The 26310-nt window shown below is 29.9% G+C and overlaps 5 protein-coding genes across 5 annotated transcripts; 4 read left to right on the plus strand and 1 right to left on the minus strand.

Moving 5' to 3' along the window:
* Positions 1–522: 522 nt before the first annotated feature.
* OCT59_000965 (uncharacterized protein) lies at positions 523–1929 on the plus strand (the record flags this gene model as incomplete). Its single annotated transcript, XM_025322190.2, has 1 exon — positions 523–1929. One exon carries the CDS (start codon positions 523–525, stop codon positions 1927–1929), a length of 1407 nt encoding a protein of 468 aa, XP_025166872.2.
* Positions 1930–5392: 3463 nt separating this feature from the next.
* OCT59_000966 (uncharacterized protein) lies at positions 5393–6216 on the plus strand (the record flags this gene model as incomplete). The annotated part of the gene is made up of 4 exons (XM_066139233.1): positions 5393–5395; positions 5484–5496; positions 5811–5998; positions 6046–6216. The coding sequence occupies 4 exons, from the start codon at positions 5393–5395 to the stop codon at positions 6214–6216; spliced, it is 375 nt and encodes a 124-aa protein (XP_065988656.1).
* A 3732-nt stretch (positions 6217–9948) lies between these two features.
* OCT59_000967 (uncharacterized protein) lies at positions 9949–11397 on the plus strand. The gene is made up of 7 exons (XM_025322187.2): positions 9949–10059; positions 10140–10314; positions 10386–10491; positions 10572–10617; positions 10686–10802; positions 10882–11097; positions 11179–11397. The coding sequence occupies exons 1-7, from the start codon at positions 9970–9972 to the stop codon at positions 11239–11241; spliced, it is 813 nt and encodes a 270-aa protein (XP_025166869.1). The 5' UTR covers positions 9949–9969; the 3' UTR covers positions 11242–11397.
* Positions 11398–20196: 8799 nt separating this feature from the next.
* OCT59_000968 (uncharacterized protein) lies at positions 20197–20678 on the minus strand (the record flags this gene model as incomplete). Its single annotated transcript, XM_025328401.1, has 2 exons — positions 20197–20441; positions 20501–20678. The coding sequence occupies 2 exons, from the start codon at positions 20676–20678 to the stop codon at positions 20197–20199; spliced, it is 423 nt and encodes a 140-aa protein (XP_025166868.1).
* A 1874-nt stretch (positions 20679–22552) lies between these two features.
* Positions 22553–24034, plus strand: OCT59_000969 (uncharacterized protein). The gene has a single exon (XM_025334072.2). It carries the CDS (start codon positions 22591–22593, stop codon positions 23986–23988), a length of 1398 nt encoding a protein of 465 aa, XP_025166867.1. The 5' UTR covers positions 22553–22590; the 3' UTR covers positions 23989–24034.
* The last annotated feature ends 2276 nt before the right edge of the window (positions 24035–26310 follow it).

Genomic DNA, 26310 nt, shown 5'->3' on the forward strand with positions numbered 1-26310 from the left:
TTTATTTATAATTGCGTAATACAGTTGTTTCTTCTAAGACATAAAAAAAATTTACTCTATAAAAGTATGCTTCTTAAAATGGTTTTGTAAAATAAGATTTATTTGAGGAGGCGAAGTTTATTTTAAACCAAAATTATAAAGCATAAATAATTTAACATATGTATTAAATGTACTTTTATTTGGAGGTTGTAGCCGACCAAAAAAAAAAAGCTTTACCTCGTTAAAGCGATTAACGTCATTAACCAAAGTTAGTTCTTAATCGATTAATTAATCGTTTAATATTAAAAAATTAGTACGCAAATTGCACCAATATGGTTTCTCACATATTTAGTTGTATATAGGGAAATAGTATTTTATTGATATTAAAAATACGAGAGGTTTGGAGAACACGTGACCGAAAATTGCAGCAGCTATAATTCATATGATATGCACGTAATGCATTTTTTGGTTTAGTACAACATAGTACAGAATAAATGGGATTGAAAAAAAGTATTACTTTTTCTAAAAAAGATTTCTTGAAAAATGACAAGAGGATATTCGTTAGAACAAGATTTAAGATTATTAATAAACAATCCAAAGTATAGTGATATAGAAATTTTATGTGAAGATGAAAAGAAATTATATGGTTGTAGAGCAATTTTAGCAGCAAGGTCCGAAGTATTTGATAGACTACTTTATAATGGGATGAAAGAAAGTTATGATAAACAAATTTCTTTTCCAAAGATTAATTCCGCCGGGATGGAAATTATATTAGAATATATTTATACGGGATCGATTAAAGAAGAATCTTTGACAAAAGATAATGCAATTGAAGCTTTTTACGCTGCTGATTATTTTCAATTATCAGACCTTCAGGATTTTATTACAAAAACGGTTATGAATACTAATTTAGTTAAAAATTATTCACCGGAATTATTATCTAAAGTTACGGAAAAAATTCCATTAGCGGAAGATAATATTTTTCTTAATTTATTGGTTGAAACAGTAGCAATTATGTCATTAAATAATATTGAATTTGGTCGATTGTCTATTACGGGTCTTAAATGTCTTTTATCTATTACACATGAAAAAGAAATGTCTTTTGTGACCCCGGAATATGAAGTTTTTCGGTATAGTGCAATTCTAGCAGCAAAACAAGTTTCTAATGATGCGTTTAAAACTTTTTTGAAACGGTTGCCAACCTTAGACCAATTGGAGAATTCAATCCAAGTAGAAAATGAACTTATCCCCGATCATCAAAAAATTGCTAAAGAATTAGAACCTTTGGTTAAATTTATTGATTTCAAAAGAATTAAAGGTTCAATATTAGTTGATCTCATCGAGCCGCTAAAAATTGTCCCAATTGAAATAATTTTAAATATTTATCGACAATCTATAAAATCAAATAATTTCAATTTAAGTAATACTCGTGGAAAACCACAAATTAATGAAATCGATTATGTTTGGGATAAATCAGCATGTGGATCAAATTTTATTATTGAAGATAACGGAAAAATTGTGTGTGCACCAAATGATTGTAGTTACCAAAATGTTAGAGCCAAAATAGCATTTGAAAGTAATGGCATTTTTGAATGGGATGTAATTATTGAGAAAGCTTGTGGTAATACTTGGATTGGAGTATGTGCGTCAGAAAATTTAAATTATGAAACCTTTGCAGGAATTCAACCTACTGGATGGGTATTGAGTTCTGGTAGTGAGCTTCGTAATCATAATAGCTATATAGTAAATTATTGTCCCACGTTTCATGAAGATGGTGCAAAAATTACAGTTCATTTAGATATGAATAAAAGAACTTGTGCTTTTACAATCAATGATGGTAAAAAGTATCGAGAAGTATCAGAATGGAATAATCTACCATCAAAACTTTATCCAGTAGTATCATTTCGTTATCCTGGTCGTATTCGAATTCAACCTCATCGAAAAAATTAAAAGATTAGAATATTTTGTATAGTCTTATACTTTAATTCTTACTTAGATATACATACGTTGATTATGTTATGTATATTAATCAGATTATTAAGCCAAAAAAGATAAAATTCGATTTTCGTCTTCATTTATCAATAGTGCGTTACATAGAAAGAATTGTATCAAACTTCATTAATTCTAGTTTTTGGTAACAAGGGAATATTTCATAAATATTATTTAATTGTTAAAATCAAGAATGATAAACTATTTTATTGGAAATTTTTTTTTTTTTTCAAAAGTGTTGGTGCAAGATAAGCTACAAGAGCTTAAAAATATAATCACATTGCATTTTATCGCATTATAACCATAAGAATTTCGTAAGATTCGAATTATGTTTATTAAATAAAGCTGAAATAATCTTATTTAGTCGGTATATTTTAAATGACAAGACATTAGTACTCATTACAATATGAAGTTTATTGGATTGAGACTTATTGTTTCACTACTCTCTTCAAGAAATTTCTCACATTGAACAGATATTTTCAAATAAGCCGGCTGGATTTTCCATATAAAATTACATATAGCCTGCTATAAAATTTGTCCACGGACGAGTCGGACGATCGTATTCGCGCGTGACAGTTTAGTTTGGATGTAAAGAAAATTTATTGGCCTTATAAAAAAACTGAATATATACAAAACAATCATTTACTAATTTAAACGTAATTTTTAACCACCTTATAATTTGTACATAATCTAAATGTAAAATATATGGAAAAATGAGACCAATTTGAACAATATATGTCATAATTTTATTTATTTTACGTTTAAAAATATTACTAATTTAAAAATTTTATGTTTACAAATTGGTAAATTATTTGTAAATTATATCATCCAACAAATGCAAATTTATGTTTCTTAAATAATATACTGCGATTTCATTTATATAATAAATTAATATAAATGAAATCTAAGTATACAAAAGTATTAAAATACCGGCTAGATTATATATATATATTACATCATTTTTAATAAGTTTAAACAGTTTGCTGCGGTGCATACTTTATTTCTATTCAATATAAAAAAAATATATATATATAAAAAAAAATTTTTCATTCATCAAATTTCTTGAATCATCGTAAACTGGTTGTTCTTAATTATCAATTGGTTGTTTTTCAGTAAACACGTTAGAATATTAATTTGTTGGCTTTGAAAGTTTTAATAGTTATAATATAAAATGTTATCAAAGTTGATTCAACGTACAATTGAAGTTTATTTTACTTTTGAAATCCCATCAAAGACCGTTAAGTAGTAGTCTTGAAACCTACAAAATAGAAATTAAACTATTATTTAATGGCTTAATAAAAAGAGCATCAAATTTTGAAAAGTCTAATTCTTCTGAAATTATGTTTAAAGAAGTATTCAAATCTTACAGAAAGAAAACAGGATCATTAGCGAATGTTTAATTAGAAAAAACTAAAAGGAGAAAGACTCCAAAAGTATGGTTTCAAAGAGGAAGTCATCCAAAGAAGCCAGAATTTACAAAAAAAATTAATAAAGATTTTCTAAAAAAAATCTTCAAAAAAACTCATAAGAATAATACTTTTGAGGTTATCTAAATCAATAAGGTTTTTCTTATCGAATCTTTGGTTTCCATTGGCTTGGCCTTAAGGACTTAACGAATATTCGAACTATTTCACCAACTGCTAAACGTGGAAGTGCATGGGAAGTGAAACTAAGATATCCAGAAAAATTACACCCATCACATTCAGACTTTCCTTTCTCCCCAGAAAGACGAATAGCAAAATGTGAAGAACTTAGCCGTTATCAGAATAAATTAATTGAAAAATTGAGCAAGGTGGAGACAGAAAATTAGTGGCTACGTGGATAGGTATATTCTTAATTATAGAAATTTCCGACAATATCTTGAATTAGGACACGTACAGTATATCGTATCTTAGAATTTGACCAATCCCCCTAGCTCGAACCTTACATTATGGCCAATACATTACGATGACGTAATGCAAAAAAATGCCTTTGAAAGAAATCGACGATGATAGTGATTATTCAGATGATCATCCTTAAAAATTACCATCTGATCAATAACCCGTCCAGACGGTACACTTGAGCTAACTAATATGAAGGTCATTGGAGATAGAACGGCGAGTTCAAATAATCAGGTATGCCGGTAATCGTTCAAAATCATATGCAGTTGAAACTGAGGAATGTGACTAAAAACATACTAAAGGCGAAGGGTCTTAAGAAATCACGAGTGTTGTCTGTTGTACCTTTGATGACGTTGAAGACAAACTCAAACCGCGAATTTCTTACGATGTGAACGATTTGTACCATACACTATCGGCAAACAAAGATACTAAATGACCAGGCTTCAACATGAACAATTAGTTATTGTCGAAGACCTGCATATAAACAAGCCGTGGAGAAATATGGGGATGCTATACCTGAAGAGATACTAGCAGGTTTGGATATATAAACGAATTAGAAAAGTTATTTCAACATACGACCATATTATATAGTAGGTAAAGGTAATTATTTTTTTCAAAACAAAACTTTACATTACCTCGTATACATGAAACCACTTAATAGATAACGGTTCAGTTTCAGCAAGCACTATCACCGTATCACGTAGAAAAGCGCAGATCAAAATAACGGAAGAGGGGTTTCATGCAATCATACGAGGAGTAAGTTCATAGAAGGATATGCCGGTTATATAAGCAGATTATGCCAAGAAGAGAAACCGGGTGAATATATAAGAAATACCGCCGTGATGCTATTTCCAGTATAACGTTAGATGGCGATACAGGAAATGGTATGCTAATAAAAAAAATCTTTTGGAACCTATACAAATTATACTACGAGTTATCGAAGAAGGACGGCATATGGTCGATAATGACATTAGTAAAGCTATAGTCTATAGAGGTTGCGATCAAAGCTGCGGATATTTTAACATACTAAGTTGATATATTTTGTTCGTACTCGGAACAATTTGCTGAGCCACATGTACTCTCGTGCTACACAAATGAACAAATGATCACACATTCACACGACAAAGATCTGTGCAACAGCTGAATTTCTCAAATATAGTATTTAAGCCGAAAATGTCTATTACTTTGTTCTATCTCGTCAAAGGTAATACAATCGCGAACGCGTTCTCTGAATAGGAACGAGCCCATTAGTGAACTCAAGGAAGCTATAAAGGCGAAAAGCACCCCGAGTTCGATAATTTTCCTGCAGACAAACTAAAGTGGAAGGTGGAAATTGCTGGCGAACACGACGATCAGTTGAGGAATCTCATACTCAAGGACAACGAAGAGCTCCTTGCCATAAGAAAATTTTCGAGATACTTCCCTCTGAAGAGTGTCTTCATGTCATAGTCGAGCCACTTGTGCTAACTGCCACTTCGAGCCGCGAACAGGAATTGCTTGACCAAATCGCGCGTCGTTGGAGGAGCCACTTAACAAGTCTGTCCATGGTACGTATTTTTTTCCTGACCCAAGATCAGCGAAATTTTAGGTTATGAATTTTTTACTGACCCAGTTATTGCACGACGTCGTCGTTAGTCCGAAACGAAAGGTATAGACGATGAACATCGAACATGCAACTCTCGAAGACCTCAAAACAAATGACGGAGCGGTACTCAACTTCATGAATGACGGAGCGAGATATTCACCTAGGAACGATGTCGCATTCCGAGATATGTTGCAGTCGCTCGTGACCTTAAGTTTACTGTGTTCATAGAGACTCCCTCAAAAGCTTTCTCAGATTTGTCATTCCCAAAGGTGTGTCAGCTTTATGGACTTGGCGATCCTTCATTGTCAGTGTTCTCACTTGTGAGTATAAAGATCTGAAAAACGATTCGTTCCAGGTAATAATTAAATATCTTATAGTTGAACTGGAGGCTCGTCTAAAGGCAATCCCGATCAATGAAAGCGACGCACCGAAATCACAATACGTGTGTTCTTACCTTGTTGTAGGTGCAAATCTATACGAGCTTCGACCAGCAAAATATCGCAGGACCCAATGGACATGGATTGGTCGATTTCACAATAGACTTGCCCAAACCGCAAAACGGTTGGTGCGACATAAGTAAAGGACGAAGATTTTTTTAAGGGTATTGCTCAGAATGCCATACAACTTGAATCCGCTTTATCAAACCGTAAACGTAAGGCAAACGAGATGGAGGAGGATAGTATGTTTGTGAATAAGATATTGGGAATTGTCACAGATGCGGAAAAGTGTACTTTATGGAATGCTCACTCGACGATCAAGACAGGCAAAGATTCAAACTATTGAGGCCGGTATCCGTTGTATATGATAGTGAGAACATGGGAGGTAATGTTGAAAGAGTTCTCGGACATATTTGGAGGAGGTGCAGAAGCTGGATTCAGCTCTTGACGTAGGTAATAAGAGGGAAATAAAACGGGTAAGGTCGTTGGTTAATCTTGCGGGAAAGACAGATACTGAGGCTTAGTATAAAAATTTCAGCGGACAATGTTCGCCAAAATCATGTATAGATCTGTGTCTTGTATTTATTTTATCTGTGTTAAATAAAAAAATTTCGCTGACCTCGGGTCAGGATTACTTTTTTTCTTATCTACAGTGTACAAACAGTACTTTCGAAATGAAAGCCAAGGAGAACGCTAGACTTATGATAAGATTACTGTGCTTGAGGCTGGGAATATTGAGATTAAGGCCGAGAATACGAGATTAAGAGCCGAGCTTAAGGCTAAAATTGAGGAATTGGAAAGTAGAGTAGATGTCACCACTGAAAACGCCAAACTTAAAGAGTTGCGAAGTTGGAACAGAATTTCAGTCAATCACAAATTGAAATGGCTCACGATGAAGCTGTCTCCTCTTTTACCATCTTGCGTGAGTAAGAAGACAATAAAGGACAGAGAGACTGATGAATTTTTGGACTCAGAACATAAGAAAAAGTGATAAGGCAGCACAATAAGGGGAAGAGACTTCTGCGTGAATTATCTCCCCGGAAGACACCCTCGATTTCCCAGAATACTGTACAACTACTTACCATACGAACAGGACTTGATTCGAGAAATAACTATCGGTGTCAGATGCAACGACGTATCTCCTAACCGGGATCCTCCGAAAGGTACTTTGCATGATTTCATATCCCAGTTCATGTGACTGAAATTTCGCTGACCTTTGGTCAGGAAAAATAGGATATCTTGCAAAACGTAGCTCATGTATATAAAAAAGCATATAATGCAGAAGACGATACGATAAAAGCTAATCAGACGGATTTTATTATAGGATTTGATAAAAGTATAGATGAAATCATGGTTAGAGATAGAGTGAGCATGAAAAAAGCTAAAGGTTGAATTTACGATTTTATTATTGCACAAAATTCTGGTGCTAAGCATGAAACTCTTTATAGGAAAATCGAAAGATCTAGGAATATTTACAGGCTATTCGAAAAAATAGGACTAGATAATGTCAGATATATTAAATCAAATAGTGCAAACTCTATTTCGAAATTCTCTAACGGAAATTCGAACTATTATCCGGAGAAAGATTCCAGTGAAATCAAATCAAGATGATCAGACTAATGCATCGGAAGCGCAAGCGAACACCTCGATTTCAGCTAAGGAAAGTGTCTCAACTGAATCCCGCTTGCCGGAGTTAAATCCAAAAGAACCATTTATTATTAAAATAAATCGGATATAGATACTCTTGTCCTTCATTTGCAACAAGAATTCATTAGAATTGGTTAATTATCAGAGATACTGAGCTAAATTTGATAGTCAATATGAGTGAAGCTGATAAAGTTGGGAGGCTAAAATGAGAATCCCTAGAGATGATACGAAAAATAAGTTAAAAGGATACGTCCTCAAATATGATATGAAGTAGTTAGATCCGTGGTTATGTATTATAGGATGTACCATGTTATTTTTGGTATCAATAAAGATTTAAGTACTTATTGTGCGAATTATTTTATCAGTATGGAATTTCGCATATAACATTTTTTCTCGAATGTTCTTTATTTTCCAGTTATCTCTAATATTCTAGGTAAAAGCCTACGAAGTAAATTATCTTACTAACGAATCTATTCTATTTTTGCTCGTTCCGAAATGACATAATTGTCATCAGGGATCAGTTTAAGCTTGTTAACTTGGGCAAATAGACAATAATAGAAGCTCAGGGCATTCCTTCGAAAGACTAAAGCCAAGCCCACATGACACAACTTTGGTGGCTTCGCTAGGGTTAAATTGAAAAATTGACCTCAGATTTAATATTGATGCTCCGTTCTAGTAGTGGCGCGCGCGATTGTCAGGAGAATATTAATATTGGATATCATTTTTTAAAGTAAGCCTTTCTGTTTACTTTGAAAGCCTCGACCCTCTCAACAGCTTATTGTATTTATTATCTTATTGTCTTTATTGTCATCATTTTTTTAAACTCGGTTAGTTGATCCGTGTAAAAAGGTATACAAACGTAACGAAAATTGATGCATGCTCATATTGATTTTGACTAATCTTATTCTCTTTATTCTCTTTGCAATAAATTATTACCTGTGTTTATTTGAATTCATCAAATCAACGAAACTGTTTACCGGGATGATTTTGTTTCCTTCATTGTAGATGTCGTCAATCAGCTTTTCTTATCGAGAAAATATCTGTATAATTATGCTGTTCATAATGAAAGAATAACTGTGGAGATCAACAAAATTAACTCCAATTATATTGCGGAAATCGCATTACCGCCATATTTTCGTAACAGAGGCGCAGAGAATTCTCAATACAGTAGGATTAATATTCATCGAGCAAATCGTTAATGATGAAGTTAGAAACTGCCCAAGGGCAAAATGAAACGGAATCGATTACTTCATCTGTCGACGGTTTAGGAACTTCGTTCCTAAAGAATAACTCTCATATCTATACGCAAACTGTAAAAAAATTTTATCGTAAGAATTATTCTCATAGTAAAACATTAGTATGTGGAAATAATGAGTAGTGGGAATGAATATCCAAAATTCCAAATCATGGTCTAGAGGCCGGCAGAAGTATGAATTTCTTTTCATGCCTTTATTCCTCTTTAAACGTGCACTACTAATTTAGTTATCCTATTACTTGATAATAGAAAATTAATAAAATATCGTTTTGATGTGATTGCCTTCATACGTTGACCGCTGCATAATTTTCACCTGTTAATTCCTATTAATATAAATCTTATACAACAAATTGTAATGTTATTAATAATCCACCTGGTCTATAAATCCGAAGGAGAAGTGTCTTTTGAATCTTTTTAACTGCGTGATTAAAACTTGGAGTGTATGAACAATTAAGTCCGCCTAGATTCCATCTAAAACTGGAGAGATTAGGAACTACGTTTCTAGAGAATAATGACAACATTCTATCGAAAATGTATGCGAAAAAAATTCTCCATGATCTACCAGTTCGTACAATTGTAATATGGATGGATATTTGGTTCTCTCGTGCGTTCATTGATAATATTTGTATATCTCACTTTGTGAGATAGAGTTGTTCTAGTACTTATACAGAATGTTAATTATACAATAAACTGCTTAAAAAGACATTAAATGACAAAAACAAGTAAATTTTAAGAAGAAGTAATTTAAGTGCATTTAAATAATTGTAAAGATTAAACGGTATAACTCTTGACTGTTCTATTTCATCAGAACGATGCATCGTGTCATCCTTGTGCAGGGGCCATGCTAATTTTTATTTTATTTTATTTTATTTTATTTATTTTAAAAGAATGAGATTCGCACTGACTTTGTGTATAGTACAAACTAGAGGTATAAATACATAGTGAGAAAAACTAACTAAAAGAAAAAAAGCTATCATTAGAAAAACTACGTCGCTAAGATAACTCGCACATAAAGGGTTAAAAAAAACAAGGCGAAGAATAAAATAAAGAAGTAGGGGCCATGCCAATCTTCCCTGTGTCGTTCTTGATTCATGAAAATCACGGGTTTCGACTTTCAGATGACATCATGATTACGTAAATATTTAATTTATATGTTTCCCTTAACAGTTCTTAGCAGTAATAAAACTTCAACCGAGAATGTCAGACGTTTTTTCCCTAGTTCCCAGCGAAATTGTAGTCAAGATCCTTAGTTTTCTACCTGCTAAAGATCTTTGTTCCGTTTCTTTGGTATATTAAGAAAACTACCACTAACATATGTTCCTACTATTGACAACTTATGCTCTGTTTCTTCTTTTTACTGATCACAGGTTAACAAGAATCTTTGGTCGTTTATTCAAGATGATTACGTTTGGCATTCAATTTGTATTAATCAATTTCCTACAGATTACGTATCTGAAGAACTAAAGAAAATGATTGCAGAAGAAGATAACATTGAGGAACAGCATGTAAACGTTGTAAACAAAAAGCTTTATAAACGACTATGTAAAGTTTATTATATATATTTATATTTTTTTTTTTGCAATCCTAATTGATATTCGTACTGTACATAACAGCCAGGCATATTAGTTTTATGGCCAAAGAACGATGCATCACTTGGTTAGACATTCAACAGGGAGGTGGAAATAATCATCATTGGCGGACCCTCGAAGATTCACAGAGGTAGTAACTAGTGAGCCTTCATTTATCGAACATCTTTAAATATTTTCATTTTATTTACTTACGTTTATATTTGCAAACAGTGAATTTGGAAAAATTGTGTTTCTGGATCATGTTTGGTGGTTTGATGTATGCGCGAATTCTATCATAACTTGTCGTATTTTAGGGCAGTCGCCATTCTAAAAAATTTTTTATAGGTTATGTCAACTCTAAAAGCTGTTCTGCCTGGCATCTATGATATTGTATGGCGATTAAAAGTTAGATCTCGAAATAATATTCATGATCTAAACTTTTCCGCTACTGTCGTAGAAAAAGTATGTATTGTATGTCTTACACGTTGACATATCCATAATGTTCTAATTTACGACTCATATAATTGAATTATATTAATAGGTTGAGAATGGAGATGAAGAGACAATCATTCGTGAATACTATCATACTCCACAAGTCAAGATGTTCTCAAAAATTGCCAGCAAAAACGATTGGGTTGAATATCGTGTGCCTTATAAGTTATTCGTACCTGAGCGAGAAGTGATCGGTGGTAAACTAATATATCATGACGTTCGTCTTAAAATTTTTAACTACGAAGGTTTTTTAAAAACTGGATTGGTAAGTTTATTATTAAATTGGTTGAAATGGTTAGATATTTTTAATAATAATTTTTTTTCTTATTTGCGTTCTCTTTGAAAGTGGATCGACTTTGTTAGATTAAGAGAACATGATGCGAGCAGAGTTTATGACGAGTTCGAATAGATTGTCTGAATATAGTGCACGTGTGATCTTTCCTACATCTTCGAGATTTCGGACTATTTAAAAGTATTATTCCTTTTTAGCATTCGTTAGTGATTTTATTTATTATTTCATCTGTTTTATCATATATATAAAATAAAAATTTCTTATGCTTAATCCATGAAATATTCTGGTGTTCCATCAACTAAGTAAATCAAAATTATGTACGATATCATATAAAAATTTACCTACTATTAGAGATTTTTCTATAATAAACTATAGTTTAAATTCACTTTTCCTATTAAAAAAACGATTTATTCTCAAACTTTTATAACTCTAGATTCTTCTTAACAATTTTGTTTCAAATTTTTGCGAAAGTACTCTAAATATTTGTCTCTTTTCATAAAATAGATACTTTTTTTGAAAAAAAAAAGTCATTAACATTTCGAAAACAACAAATTAAACCTTCTAAACAAAGAAAAAAAAAAAATTTCACGCAAAAATCGCTCATTTCATTTTCTAAAGGTTATAATTTATTTATTTAAAATCATTTGTATTGCTCAAATGTCAATATAACATGAGTTATTTAATTTTAAAAGTTTTCGAATAATTTGATGTGAAGAAGAATCAACCGAGAGTTATGGAAGTGGATCATGCTATAAAAGCCTATTCGCGTAGTGCTATGCAGATGCTAGGACCAGATTATACCAACTCATCGATATATAATTATACATGATTTCGGTGCAAATTTATATCGATCGCTATTAAATAATGCTCTTTATGTGAACCCATTCAAGACTTAACATATTTTAATATATAATATTTATCCCAAAGTTTCAAATATTCTATTTTTAAACAATTTTATACTTTTATTGACGCCATGCCAAATCCCATTTTCTGACGCACTTTCAACTATTTTAGTTTAATTTATATATTAAAATTTGTTTAATAAATTGGAGTTTTATAGAAAACCAGAGACAATTATTGATGTTTAAAACGTATACTTGTATTAATGTATGATAAGATATGAAATGGAAATCACTGTAAGTACAAGTAATGTGTGATAGTTAATATGGCACAAAAACAGTATATTGAATCAAATAGAATGAGGACTTGAGAATGCAAAAATATAACAAATATTACAAATATTAGATAAATTTATTAAATATCAGATATATTTATTTGTAACCATAAAATTAATAATTACAATAATAAAATAATGCAATTAATACATTAATTAAAACTTATCTATCTAGTAAATATATATATTAAAATGCTTTTAATAAAATAATTGTATATAATCAACAGCTATTTTATTAATGAAATGTGCACCTGATTCGGAAACTTGCAGTGAACGTGCCCTCTTAATCGGGACGTACTCAATCAGAGTTGCAAGTAACCTGGCAAAAAGCCCCATCATCATTACTTTAAATTTCAATCTCTTACTATTTAAACGAAATCAATCAGAATATAATTGGATCTCCCGAATAGAATCACGTGATAAAATGTCAAGATCAGTTGTTTCACGTGCTGATTCGTGATATGTACTTTAGATCGCGGCAACATTATTCCATTAGATAAGGTAATATGCATAAGGATTCCGTCTGGAATTTAAAAATTTGCTTCAGTAATCACGTATTTATTTCATAATTGACCTATAAACTGAAGAAGATAAATTTGTTAACATATGTACACTCGGTTAAGCAAGTATCAAGCATTATTATATAACGACCAGAAGCCAATAATTATTAGGATTAAAGCACGTAGTGATAATACCCTCAGCATAGGGGTGTTTGGCGAAATTAATGGTAAAAGGCGTTCGAAAATAATGGTAAACCCTATTTCTCCTCACTAAACGCCGTAGGCCTCATCGAATATTATCATGTTTGCGTATTAACCTCAAAGGTGTTACCCGTGTATCCTATAATTGAAGACAACCAGGTATGAACAGATAAAATAATAGACACTCACACTATTTAAGAGTAGACCAGAAATTACGAGATAGTACTCAAATAGTATTCTTACGGAGAACCAAATTGTTGAAATCCAAAACTTTTGAGGTGCAGCAACATTGATCAGGACCTCGAAATAGAAAGGGGAGCCTAATACCAGTTTAAAAAAGAACATTTTTCAAAAAATGATTTGTTGTCTCGTGACTTTTAATACACTGTATATCGCATCGCTATGTAATTGTTAATTACCTATATTAGTTTAATCGTGGATAACTAAAGATAATAAGGTACTGCAACCGGCCACGATGATCAAACAGGTCATAAACATTACATCAAACATAATTACTGCATAGTCGTAGAAAACCACTAACTAATAGTTGATGTGGCCACGGCCTAAGAGAACTTTTTTCCAGTTCTGTACAAGGAAAATCTACGCTTAACGCCTTTCTTACCGTAACAGCATCGGTCACGCATAGCATCATGCTGCTCCAGCAAAAATACCTAAAAAATAAGAGATGAAAGTGGGAAAAAAAGAAATGAGGGAAGAAAATGATGAGGAAAAGAAAGAAAGCGAAGAGAATATGTGCGGAAAACAAAAGTATATATTTTCCATATAAAATAAGAAAACTTAAGAAATTTTAGAAAAGGGGAAGAGTAAAAAACTGGGAAGCTCTATTTTGTAGCTTCACTGGAAATAATAAGAGTGAGAGAGAAGGGAAGGAACGGAGGAAGAGAGGAAAGAACGAGAAAAAAAAGAAAGGAAGTGAAGGAGAGAAGAGTGAATAAATGAAAAAAAAAAATAAATAAAATTTTGGAGAAGCCTTTATGTAAATTTGGTTGCTCAATTCCATATCTGAGATTGAGAAATGAGAACTAAACATGTGCAGCTGATCAATAAAAGAATAAGTCAGCTAGTCATCAACCGGTTAGTATCCAAAATAACAGTACTACTTCAATTTCTTGAATGATAAAATATATTTTTAATATAAAACAAAATTTTAAACTATTTAATTAATTATATTTTATTTATAGATAGGTGATGCGCAATTTCTTGGTGATAGTGTACTGTTTCTAATTAGTTACGGATTCCAGTTAATTAATAATAAAATTGTTGAACTTTTGGATGCAGTTAAAAAAGGGGTAAAACGTAATAAATACTGTGAAGGGTCCTAGGAATGGAACTAAGACAAACTAGGGGCTAATTAGTTTCGTTATAAAGTCTACTCGTTATCACGAATTTTTGTATACAAATATAATTACATCACGCTGCGTGATAGACCCACGTGACCATCATTTCTCCTAGAAGTCCTACTAGGCTTCGCGGGCAAATAATACGATTTATGAATGATAAAATATGATTTGATTTGCTTTTTTTAAAATATATTTTTTTCTTTTAATCGAATTATAATCTTTGAATAATATTTTAATTTAAATTTTTATATAAATAAATTTTACTTTGCAACGATTCGCACGATAATCTTATTGCGGTAGTGGATTTATCTATTTTACTCATCTCGAATGAATTTTTTTAATGGGTTTAATAATATATCAATATGTAGTATGTACATGTGTATCACAGTATATGTGATTAAAAGTTTTATTAGGAATAATTAGCCACAAAAGATCAGTAGAAATATTTTTTGTCTAAAAGCCTAAAGACGCGAAAATTCAAATCATAATTTTTTTTTAAAATTATAATAAGACCAAAAAAAAAAATATTAATATTCCATAATTGTTAAAATTCAAATAAAAATTCACTTTGAAAAAGACAACTACTTTTACTCTTAAATAAAAAAGGGGCGTATCACTTTACTCATCTTGGTTCTCTTATCAATTCTCACTCTTATTACCATAACCGGATCGGTAATTCCTTTCAACATTTCAATCCAAAGAATCTATTTAATACAAGTGCACAATGTTACTCAAGAATTCGGTGAAACTTCAACTCACTTATTTGAACCAATCTGTTTCTTACCTGAAGAAGTCGAAAAATCTTAATCTCGAATGGAAGTTCCCAAACACCATTTACATGTCGTTATCATCAAATATTTTAAATATGGCAAAAATTGTGCTACAATTAAACCTTGTATTAAAAAATGTATTGCGGATTGTTCATGATTTATTCCTATGTATCACTTGCTCATGTACCGTACACACATATTTACAAGATTTTTTTATATACAAATATGTATATATTTCGTCGCGAATAAATATGTAATAATTTTAAAATTTATAAAATAGCACGTGAGACGTGAGTGACGTGTCACTCAAAATTTTTAATAAATCATCAAATTTTCTTCTTAGCTGTTAACAAAAATTTATTATTCATAAATAATGAAACCTGTTTTAATAAAAGAAAAAACATTCTCATTTCGATATTTGTTATTACGGAATATAATAAATAAAATTCACCGGTTTCTTAAATAAATAAATAGATGATAGGATGATAGGATAATAGGATAATAATCAATAAATTGTAAGAATCAAAAGTTCAGGGAGTTAGGATAGTCAGATATTTATTATGTGATATACAGTATATATATATATATATGCAAAATTTAACTTATCGATTATTCAGCCAGAAACAAATATCAATAAAAAATTGATGGATTATTCAATAAACTGGCCGGGTATCTTGCGGATTGTCATTTGTTTTATATACAGCCAACTCTTTCTAATAACTAATTTAATATAACGAATCACATACGTCAAAATCCCACGATATTGAACCAACCAATTAAATTCTCGTTATAAAATTATAACGAATTTGAAGCGCAGGACGGTTACTTCTTTTAAGAAGAGTTGACTGTAATTCGTTAATTATCCAAAATTCTATTCTTCTAATATTTTTTTTTTACTGATTTACTATGTATGGGTTTGAAATTGATAAAATTTTCATATAATGTTTTATTATTTTCTTGATATTTTCTAGATATTTTCGGTGTATTTTCAATATATTTTACCTGAATATTGTCCCCCAAAAAATTGCTTTATGGTTTTTGTGTTTTGTATTTTAGTATTGTGTTTTGTGTATTTGTATTTTTCTTTTGTTCGGAAAATGTACAGGTAATATGTGAAAAATATACTGAAATGTCCAGATTTCACATGATGGTCAATATTAACTTCCCAAATGAAATTATGTAAAACCTTATTTAAATTAAACAATTAGACAAAAGATTAGTTACATCTTAAAAGTGGTGAGGTTAGCTTGCAAAACTTGATGCATTTACGTTTAATTTCATAATATTTGATCAATACGGTAGTATTTTTATTCTAATAATACATCCTCCTCATATTTTTGTGTTCTTCAAATTCTTTGTCAAGGCTTATTTTTTTAAACATCCGTTATATAATTAGGAAGTTTTTTTTTTTATTCTGATACAAAAATATTCAAGAGCGAAGCGTGTCATCATATCCGATAAGATTGATCAGAATAAGTCGTACAAGAATAATTTGAGCTTTTGTGTTTACTCCATTAAAACATGCAAAATCAGCTGGCCGCTATCATGATATTGAACTATTCAAGTTCTCTTTCGCAATGAGTTTGTTAGGATAAAGCATATTCATGTTCCTTTGCCTTTATGAAAAATCCTTGAAGTAAAATTTACAAGTTTGTGATAAAATAATTTTTCTTAATATATAAAATTATGTACGTGAATATCCTAATTTAAAGATTTTTTTCTTAAAAAAATAGGTAAAATAACCAGCTGTTTAACTATGGTTCTTCAATTTCATCTAAAGTAAAGATGCCGTAATCCAAAAAAATTTTGGAGGAATAGTATTATGTAAGTTGATGCATTGTGATCACATATTCATCACAAGATTATGCAACGTAAGTTTCTGAACGTGATGATGATTACATCTTGTTTGATTTGTTTCATCAATAGTAACTTCATGTTCTTATGTTCATTACGTAATTCTAAATTAGTCCGGTAATAATTCTCCATTATAAAATATTTAGAAATTTAGAAATTTCGTACAGGCCATTGGCCAACGCGTTTTCTAGACCGTGTCCCAAATTTGGAAAGATTTTTATTTCTTAAAATGAAAAAATTTATGTTAGGATTTGATTATTTTTTTTTTATGATGGTTACAATCTCATCTAGACATGTACAGTATTTATAATATTACCAGAGTATGTGGTGCGATGAAAATTTTCCAATAATTGGAACTGAAGCTGCTGATACTTTAACTCGATCTTCACGCAATTGTGAGCACACTTGGACTTAGAGCAGGTTTATTTGTGATTTATAAGAGTAAATACGTTAAAAAGTATGAGGATAAGTCTATTAATTATCTAATTTAGAATTATTATTTTTTTTTTTTGAAAAGAGTCGCGAATTTGCATCAGGATCTGTTGCAGCTTTGACCATGTCTTTTTATAGCGATGTAAAATTCAATAGAGGCTTATAATCTTACATTTAATATATCTAACAGGGTATCTTGCGTCTGGTGCATCTGAGGTGAGGATATAAAGTAGATGGCATATTATTTGTATATGTTATTCTAACGCTATTAATCATCCATCCGCCCATCTGAAGAAAATTATTGAAAATTTCTCGAAATAATTAAGTAATCATTTAAACATTTAGTTATTGATATGATTTTTTTCAAATTAAAATTCTCAAGTTCAATTATTTTAATTCTCATAATCATATTTAGGAAAATCTAAATGGATTATTTACGTGATGGACATATCAACCCCTGAATTTCCTTTGATTTAATTATCAAGGGTTATTGTTGATCCTTTTATTTCTCAATAATTAGATATTAGACTTTTAGTATTAACTATTCAAATAGTTTCCCCCCATTTTACATTCTTATATTCTTTGTTATCCTATTTTATGATGATTTATTGAATTATAGGATTGTTATTATTAACATATTTTTATTTTATTTTATTTTATTTTTTATTTTATATTATATTACTCTTTTTTTTAGTTATTAGAAAATCTTTTATTTTTTTAAAATTATTAAAATTATTAATTTATTTTTAGTTTTAATTATTAAATATTTTTATATTTATAGAATTTTATCTTAATTTTGTGAAATGACTATAGATGTATAGCTTGAAGAATTTACAAAAAAATTACTTTTTTTCAATACTGTATTAACTCAATCTTTGATTTACCTTTGATGTAACAATAGTTCAATTATTTGATAAATTTTTTAATAACATTGTAATTATATTTATAAACTGCAATTTTTAAATATCCGGAAAAAATTCCAATTGATCCGTCCGGCATAAGTCAAAAAAATCTCTAATATTAAATTTTTATATGATATCGTACATAATTTTGATTTACTTAGTTAATGGAACACTCCAATGAAATATGGGCGATTTGTGAGTGGCGCAGAAATATTTATTCAAACATGTGATACACACGTGCAGTTACAATTCTTGTACCCGTTATACGCTTTCCACGCTTTCCAGAACTCTAATACATTACAGTCTTCAATCGATAAAAATATTCTATTTTTGTAAGTACGAAAACGAAGATATAATCCCATTTAAAAATGAATCTAAAATTAACTGTGCCGAGACGTAAAAAAGAGCAGATGACCAAACCACTTGCAGAATCAACTTGCTGGTAGTTGAATTAGAGAGAAATTAGTTATTCCGTCTATAGTTGAGTTGAGTCCTCTCCATTTTATCTTATAGGTCTGTGGTCCCGTTACGTTACATTTCCATTGACTGATAGATACGGAAACCAAGTAATTAGTCTTTCTAATCTTGCTGGCAAGTTTTCGAATCCCTCCTCTTGGATAACTTCCAATAATTTTTCGTATGAAACATCTGTTCTTAACTTTCCTTTTTTGAATAGAGTCTTATGATAATTTCGCATAAAATTTTGTAACAGTCAAAATACAGCGAAAAAGTTCTGATAACAAAATCGAATTGATTTATCATTCCCATTTTAATAAAACCTATGTTTCTAGAGAACCTGATGCCCTTAAATTTTTTATTCGCAGCTTATTGAACGTGATAAACCATGGAGACCTTCGGATTCACTACAAATCCAACACATTACTTAGAAGACAAATTCTAGGTCATATCAAAAACATCAAATTCTTCTGGTGGTAAAGAAAAACCCGAGAGATTATAAAATTTCTCATCAAATTACATATTATTAATCAAGTTTTCATTTTGAAATATCAAAATTTTCATATTGTGATATTTTGTAATATAATTATTATTCGACCAACCATTTTTATTTCGTGTTAAGTTAAAAATATAATATATCTTATTGTTTTGCAACTCAACGAGGATAAAACATGAAAAATTAGCAAGAGAAAAAATGCTAGTGGCGTGACTCGTGAGTTTCAAGCGGGGCAAATAAGATTTATAACGTGAGTTAAGAACATGAATGCATCTAGATTCACAGATTTCGTTAAGGACTGAAAGATATTTCTATCGTATTTTACTTTATTTCGTATATGGATAACAGAGTAGTAATGGATCGATTCTTATCAATCATGCACACTAATATTCTGATCTTTTGAGAGCATGCGCATTAGCAATTTAGAGGTGAAATCTTAATCCATGATCGTTAAGTTGGATTGTCAATAAAGATCCTTGATTTTGCAATTATCATTGCGGTCCATTAGTGAATAAATAGATGCGTCAAAAATACGCAATAATTTCGGGACACTCGTTCCAATGATTTATAAAATTTTGGGATATTATTTTTTTGCTTCATTTAGACCTGATCATCTTTTCTCATAATTATTCGAAAAAAGAAACATACTTACCCTGTTTACGAGAATAGGACAGGAGGAGGTAAAACAAAAAAAATGTGAGATTTTATACCATTTTGCAAAGAGTAGGAGATCCAAAATTTATTTTTTATAAATAGGCTATAATGAAATATGCTAAGAATTAACTATTATCAAATAGAACAATGCAGAAAATATTAAATTTTTACATTATCTGCTTAATATAATCATTATAAACTTGAGCCAATACGCTTTATAGCTCTTGCTTGTTCTTGGAAAATTAAACTTAATAAGATTGAGGAGCAAACGATCAATCAAAAACACCTAACCGTTCAGAAACTTCGAATGTATTGGCTCTGCGAAATTCAATAACAAAAACTCGTCCAACAGGAGCATCTTGTTTACCCGTCCTATAATTGCTAAAATTCAGAAATAATTGATGGATAGCATCATCCATCGCTTGTAGTTGATTGAATGCGAAAACAGCATCTGATTGCGGTTGATGTGTGAGGTTTGGAAACGGAATGTTTGGATAACCAGCCGTCCCTCTGACCACTAAAAAAAAAATAAACTTAAAACTCTTGAAAGAGATAATATAATATTTATGATCATACCATTTCCAATATCTTGCTCTGTCATCTGACGATCCCTCAGACCCTGTTGGTTATATTCAATAACCAATAATGGATCAGAATAATCTTCATCGATACCTTGATGTCTTTTTTGAATGATGTCAGCCCATATATTAAGAACTCTTTTTGTTTCGTCGCTAAATTTATCTGGAAATTTCATCTTCTCTTTTCTTTTTTGTAAGAGATTTTTTGTTTTGTGAGTATTAATTTTTTAAAGTATTGAATACAAAAAGAATACAATTTTACCTGATCCACTTGTATAATTAGTAACCTAAAGTGAATGTAATAATATGAAGAGCCCAAATTGAACTTGATAAGGTTCCAAAGAAGAAGTATGCAGTAAGAAACGTCAATAACAAAAAGAATATAATTGGTGAACAGCAGCAAAAAGTAAACAATATCCTATTTTTTTTAGTCATTCTGGATATATTATTGAATAAAAAATTTTATTGTACAGTAAATCTGATCTGTTTTTTTGTAATATATACATAAGAATGAGCATTCTTACCCCTCCGTGGATGTCCAGTTTTATAAAAAAATATCGAGTGATGTGTTAAACTATAACGAAGATAATTAATTTGATTAATGTAATGATTAATCGAATAATAATGGTGGCTTAGTAGCAAAGCCAATTTTATCTCAGGATCTGATTAGCCGATCATCTCGTGATTTTGATGAGTTGATAATTAATTTGATTAAAGTAATGATTAATTGAATAATAATGGTGGCTTAGTTGCGATCAAGGGAGATGGAATCTGATTAGCCGTGATTTGAGGGATCTCTGTGGTAGTGCCGTGTGATCATTAATTTCCCGTGATACAAATTTTTTTGTGAATATATAATGATCTCGGAACTAATTTAACCAATTCATGATGTCAGGAAAATAAGTGTTGGGGAAATTTGAATCATGATATTCTCTTGTATAAGTTGATAAAGAATCGCTATAATTCGTTAAAAGCTTTATATATCGATAAATTCACTAAAAATCGCTTATTATTTACTAAAATGTCAGAGGTTACTTCAAATAGCGTTATTAACATCAATATAATTATTCAATGGCGACTACCTAAGCCTATCAATAACCGCCCTTGGATATGATATGAATTATTATAGAGAATATCTTGGAAATTACTCTATTATTAGTGATACTCTATGACAAACTATCAACAATGGGAAAGAGGAAGTCTCCAGTGCAATGGAGATTACGAGTTAAAACTACTCTTCAATATTTATTATTATGAAAAGAATATAACATATACTATCGTTTCTGATTGTTTGCAGGATTTGGTGAAGGCAAGTTTAACGAATTATTTCATTCTTGTGACCGTAAATTCTGAGACCAGCGAAAAGTCATCCCGATTAATAAAAAATAAAAAACAGTGCGGACATGCTTTTTATCACCTGCCGATCATTTAGCGCTCAATAATTAACTTCAACTACTATAAAACTTGGCCATTAATTCTTGGATTTGGTTAAAAAAATTATATATAAAAGATTAAAATAAAATAAATTTATAAGTAAAATTTGAAGATACATTGATATCTGGAATTTTCGATTGGAGTAAAATTAATGGACATATGGATTATGTGGTAAAATCAAATAATCACACTAAAAAAATTATGACAGTATATGAATATGCTTAGCAGAAGTTTAAAACTTTGTATAGATATTCTTTACATTTGTCGCTCATAATACAGGTTTTTTACTTGTAAAGAATTCAACTAATTATAATATTTGCTTATTTAAAATTAAAAGGTAGTTACTTATGAAAGTTGGCCAATAATGATTTGATTTGTATAAAAATCTATTTATTTAAAATTTGGTATAAAATAAATTTTTCAGTAATTTTCAGTAATATTTTGAAATATGAAATTTTTCAACGACGGATCATAGCAAATCACATGCTCAAAAATCACGTGCCGGGCTGAAGATGAAGGCGTTAGGCGTAACTAAAATTCATGTACAAGGTTTAGTGGTTTAGTACAACATAGTACAGAATATAGGTTCTTTTATAATCCAAAAATAGGATTGGGGTAATTTTTCAAAAAAAAAAAAAAATTTTTTTAAAAAAAATGACAAGAGGATATTCATTAGAACAAGATTTAAGATTATTAATAAATAATCCAAAGTATAGTGACATAGAAATTTTATGTGAAGATGAAAAGAAATTACATGGTTGTAGAGCAATTTTAGCAGCAAGGTCCGAAGTATTTGATAGACTACTTTATAATGGAATGAAAGAAAGTTATGATAATCAAATATCTCTTCCAAAGGTCAATTCCGCTGGAATGGAAATTATATTAGAATATATTTATACAGGTTCAGTTAAAGAAGAATCTTTAACAAAAAATAATACAATTGAAGCTTTTTACGCTGCTGATTATTTTCAGTTATTAGACCTTCAGGATTGTATTACAAAAATAGTTAAGAATACTAATTTAGTTAAAAATTTTTCGCCGGAATTATTATCTAAAGTTTCAGAAAAAATGCCATTAACAGAAGATAATAAACTTCTCAATTTATTGGTTGAAGCAGTCTCAATTATTCCATTAAACAATATTGAACTTGGCAGATTGTCTATTACGGGTCTTAAATATCTTTTATCTATTACACATGAAAAAGAAATGTCTTTTGCAACTCGGGAGTATGAAGTTTTTCGGTATAGTGCAATGCTAGCAGCAAAACAAGTTTCTAATGATGCATATAAAACTCTTAAGGAACTACTGCCAACTTTAGAACAAGTAGAGAATTCAATCAAAGTAGGAAATAAGTTTATTACCGATCGGCAAAAAGTTGCTAAAGAATTAGAACCTTTGGTTAAATTTATTGATTTCAGAAGAATTAAAATTCAGATATTATCCGACTTTATTGAGCCATTAGAAATTATTATCCCAGATAAAATAATTTCTGATGCTTATCGATATGTAGCATTATTAAATAATTTAAGTTTGTGTGATATTCGTGGAAAACCAATTTATGAACCCAGTTATGTTTTTGATGAGACAGCAAGTGGATCAAAACTTATTGTTGAAGATAATGGAAAAATTGTGCATGCACCAAATGGTGTCGGTCATCAAAATGTTAGAACTAAAATAGCATTAGAAAATAAAGGTATTTTTGAATGGGATGTAATTATTGAGAAAACTTGTACGTGGGGTTGGGTTGGAGTATGTGCGTCAAAAAATTTAAATTATGAAAGCTTTGCAGGATTTCAACCTACTGGATGGACATTAGGTTCCAATGGTGAGTGTTATAATTCTCATAAAGCAGTAAAGTACTGTCCTCCATTTGGTGATGGCACAATAATCACAGTCCATTTAGATATGAATAAAAGAACCTGCGCTTTTACAGTCAATGTTACAAAGTATCAGGAAGTATCAGAATGGAATAATTTACCACCAAAACTTTATCCAGTCGTATCATTGTGTCATCCTGGTCGTTTTCGAATTCAACCTCATCAAAAAAATTAGAATATTTATTACAAATTTTATTTATTATATGTATAACTTTTTTTTTAACTTTTTTGAATAAATTATTTATGAATTACACTCTGTACTAATTAAATTCAGTTGTTAAACAAAAAAGTAAAATTTTTATATTCTCGTAACATTAAACTTATTTATACTAGTACTTGATGTAGAAAGAATTGTATCGAGCTTCATTTTTTATTGAGTGATTTAATTAATTGAAAGTAAGCTTATTTAGAATATTCAATAAATATAATAAATGTATCGATTGTACTTTTAAAATCACGAAGATATTCATTTTATTAAATTGCTTTCGAAAGATCGATATGAATGGTTATAAGAATCTAAAAATTTACACTTCGTTACGATCGTATCACGTAATAAATTATCAATCTTCTTGATTAAAATAATTATTTTCCTAATAAATAATGCAGTTAAGATATTTCTTTTTTCCATGTTTTTCTAAAATTTTTGATACATATTAAATAAGTCGTTGATTAAAGAAAAAAAAAATTTTCCAAAGAAAGATATTAATTAGAACTGAGTTTGAAGTTATTAACAAATATATTGTAGCGATATAGAAAATTTCATGTGAAGATGAAAAAGATATTATGAAATTAATGTGGTCGTAGAACATTTTAGCAGTGTTTGGTTGGGGTAATTTCTTTTCCAAGTATGAGTATGATTCCGCTAGAATGGATTATGCTGGTATATACTAACTATAAAGAATGATTGTTCGAATATTTATACATAATAAACAAAAACTATACGCCATTAACATTTTCATTTTTTGATCTCTTAGATTTTATACCAACACATTTAAAGTCATTGAGAAGAAGAATAATTAAATAGCTAATATGATGCTGCAAGTTATTCTTTATGATGAAGACCCATTAAATACATTAAAAAAATTTTGAATTATTATATGATAAAGAAAATAAAATTATAAATCAGTAACCTTAATATATTCTATTAAACTTTTAATTATTTAACCAAGTCATCATAATTCTTTGATTTATGTATGTTTAAACGTTTCTTAATACAGTATACTAACGTATAATTAAACATACTAAATTTGATTAACGTTACCCCTGTAATTACAAAAGCGGGATGCAATTTTTCTATGGCATGCTATAATTTCTTTAGGTAGGTGTGCTTGAGTATTCTGTATTAATATTCTATAGTTAACTTAAAAATATAATATCGTTATTTGAAAGATAGTCATATCCTAAACTTGTTCGTTATTTCAACCCATTTTTAATTTTCGGTGTTCGTAATTGTAAAGTACCGATTTTCTTTTGGTAAATGTTTTACAAATTTTAAAAAAGATTCTTTTTAATAAAGAAATAAATGTATAAAATCGATTAATAGGATTCTATTCAAATATAAAACCAATAAACTCACCGTGTGACTTCATAACAGCTGTGGTTGTGACCGAAGACTAAGAAATATTTCATCTCACGGGAAGCTGTTAAAAAAATTGGCACTTGATTTAGAATAGATTTTGTTTAGAGATAAGTTACCAAGTTCTCTTGGCTAATAAAATTTGCCAAGTGTTCTATGACTCAAAATTTACCGTAACCTAAGTATTACCAATAATTTTATTATATTATATTTTAATAGAGTACATGAATAATACAGTGTAATTAATCACTTAATAACTTTTCATTCGATAAAAATTATTAATTAAATAATTTAACCAATAAGAAGTTTTGATAGGTTTCATTTCGGTGATTTTGGAAATCTAGAAATTCGGAAAAACAATTTCGCCAAGTTTCATAGGTTTCTTACAACACTAGTTACGCGTAAAATTCAGAATAACACAAGTATATTTTTATTTATTTAACATAATTTGAAAATTTATTTTTATTAATACATTTTATTTTGTTGAATGTAGATTACATCACGTTATAAATTAATTTATATTGACGCTGGCGGCTTGCATTATTTTGTATATTCACTTACATAAGTAGTAATTAAGCATTACTTTCTCAAGATATCGACCATTTAAACTAAACTAGTAGTATTAAAGTGCAGAACAGAACGTCTGGGTCGACGCTCATTTAATAATAAAACATGTCGTACCCTTTCTAATATCGTTTGAAAGAGTTTCTAACGACATAGATAAAGTTTACTATTAAAATATAATACTTTTTATTTTTTATAGTTGCATAAACCAAGAATTAATATTTTTTAGTTGCATGAAAATGACTTTAACGTTCAATCATTATGAAGGCGCAGTTAGAATTATGATACAAGAATTATGATACATACCACTTTCAGTTTAGTACAACATATAGAATATATAAATTTAATTCAAAAATA

This window comes from Rhizophagus irregularis, chromosome 1 (genome assembly GCF_026210795.1).
Source record: "Rhizophagus irregularis chromosome 1, complete sequence".
In the NCBI taxonomy this organism is placed as follows: Eukaryota; Fungi; Glomeromycota; class Glomeromycetes; order Glomerales; family Glomeraceae; genus Rhizophagus; species Rhizophagus irregularis.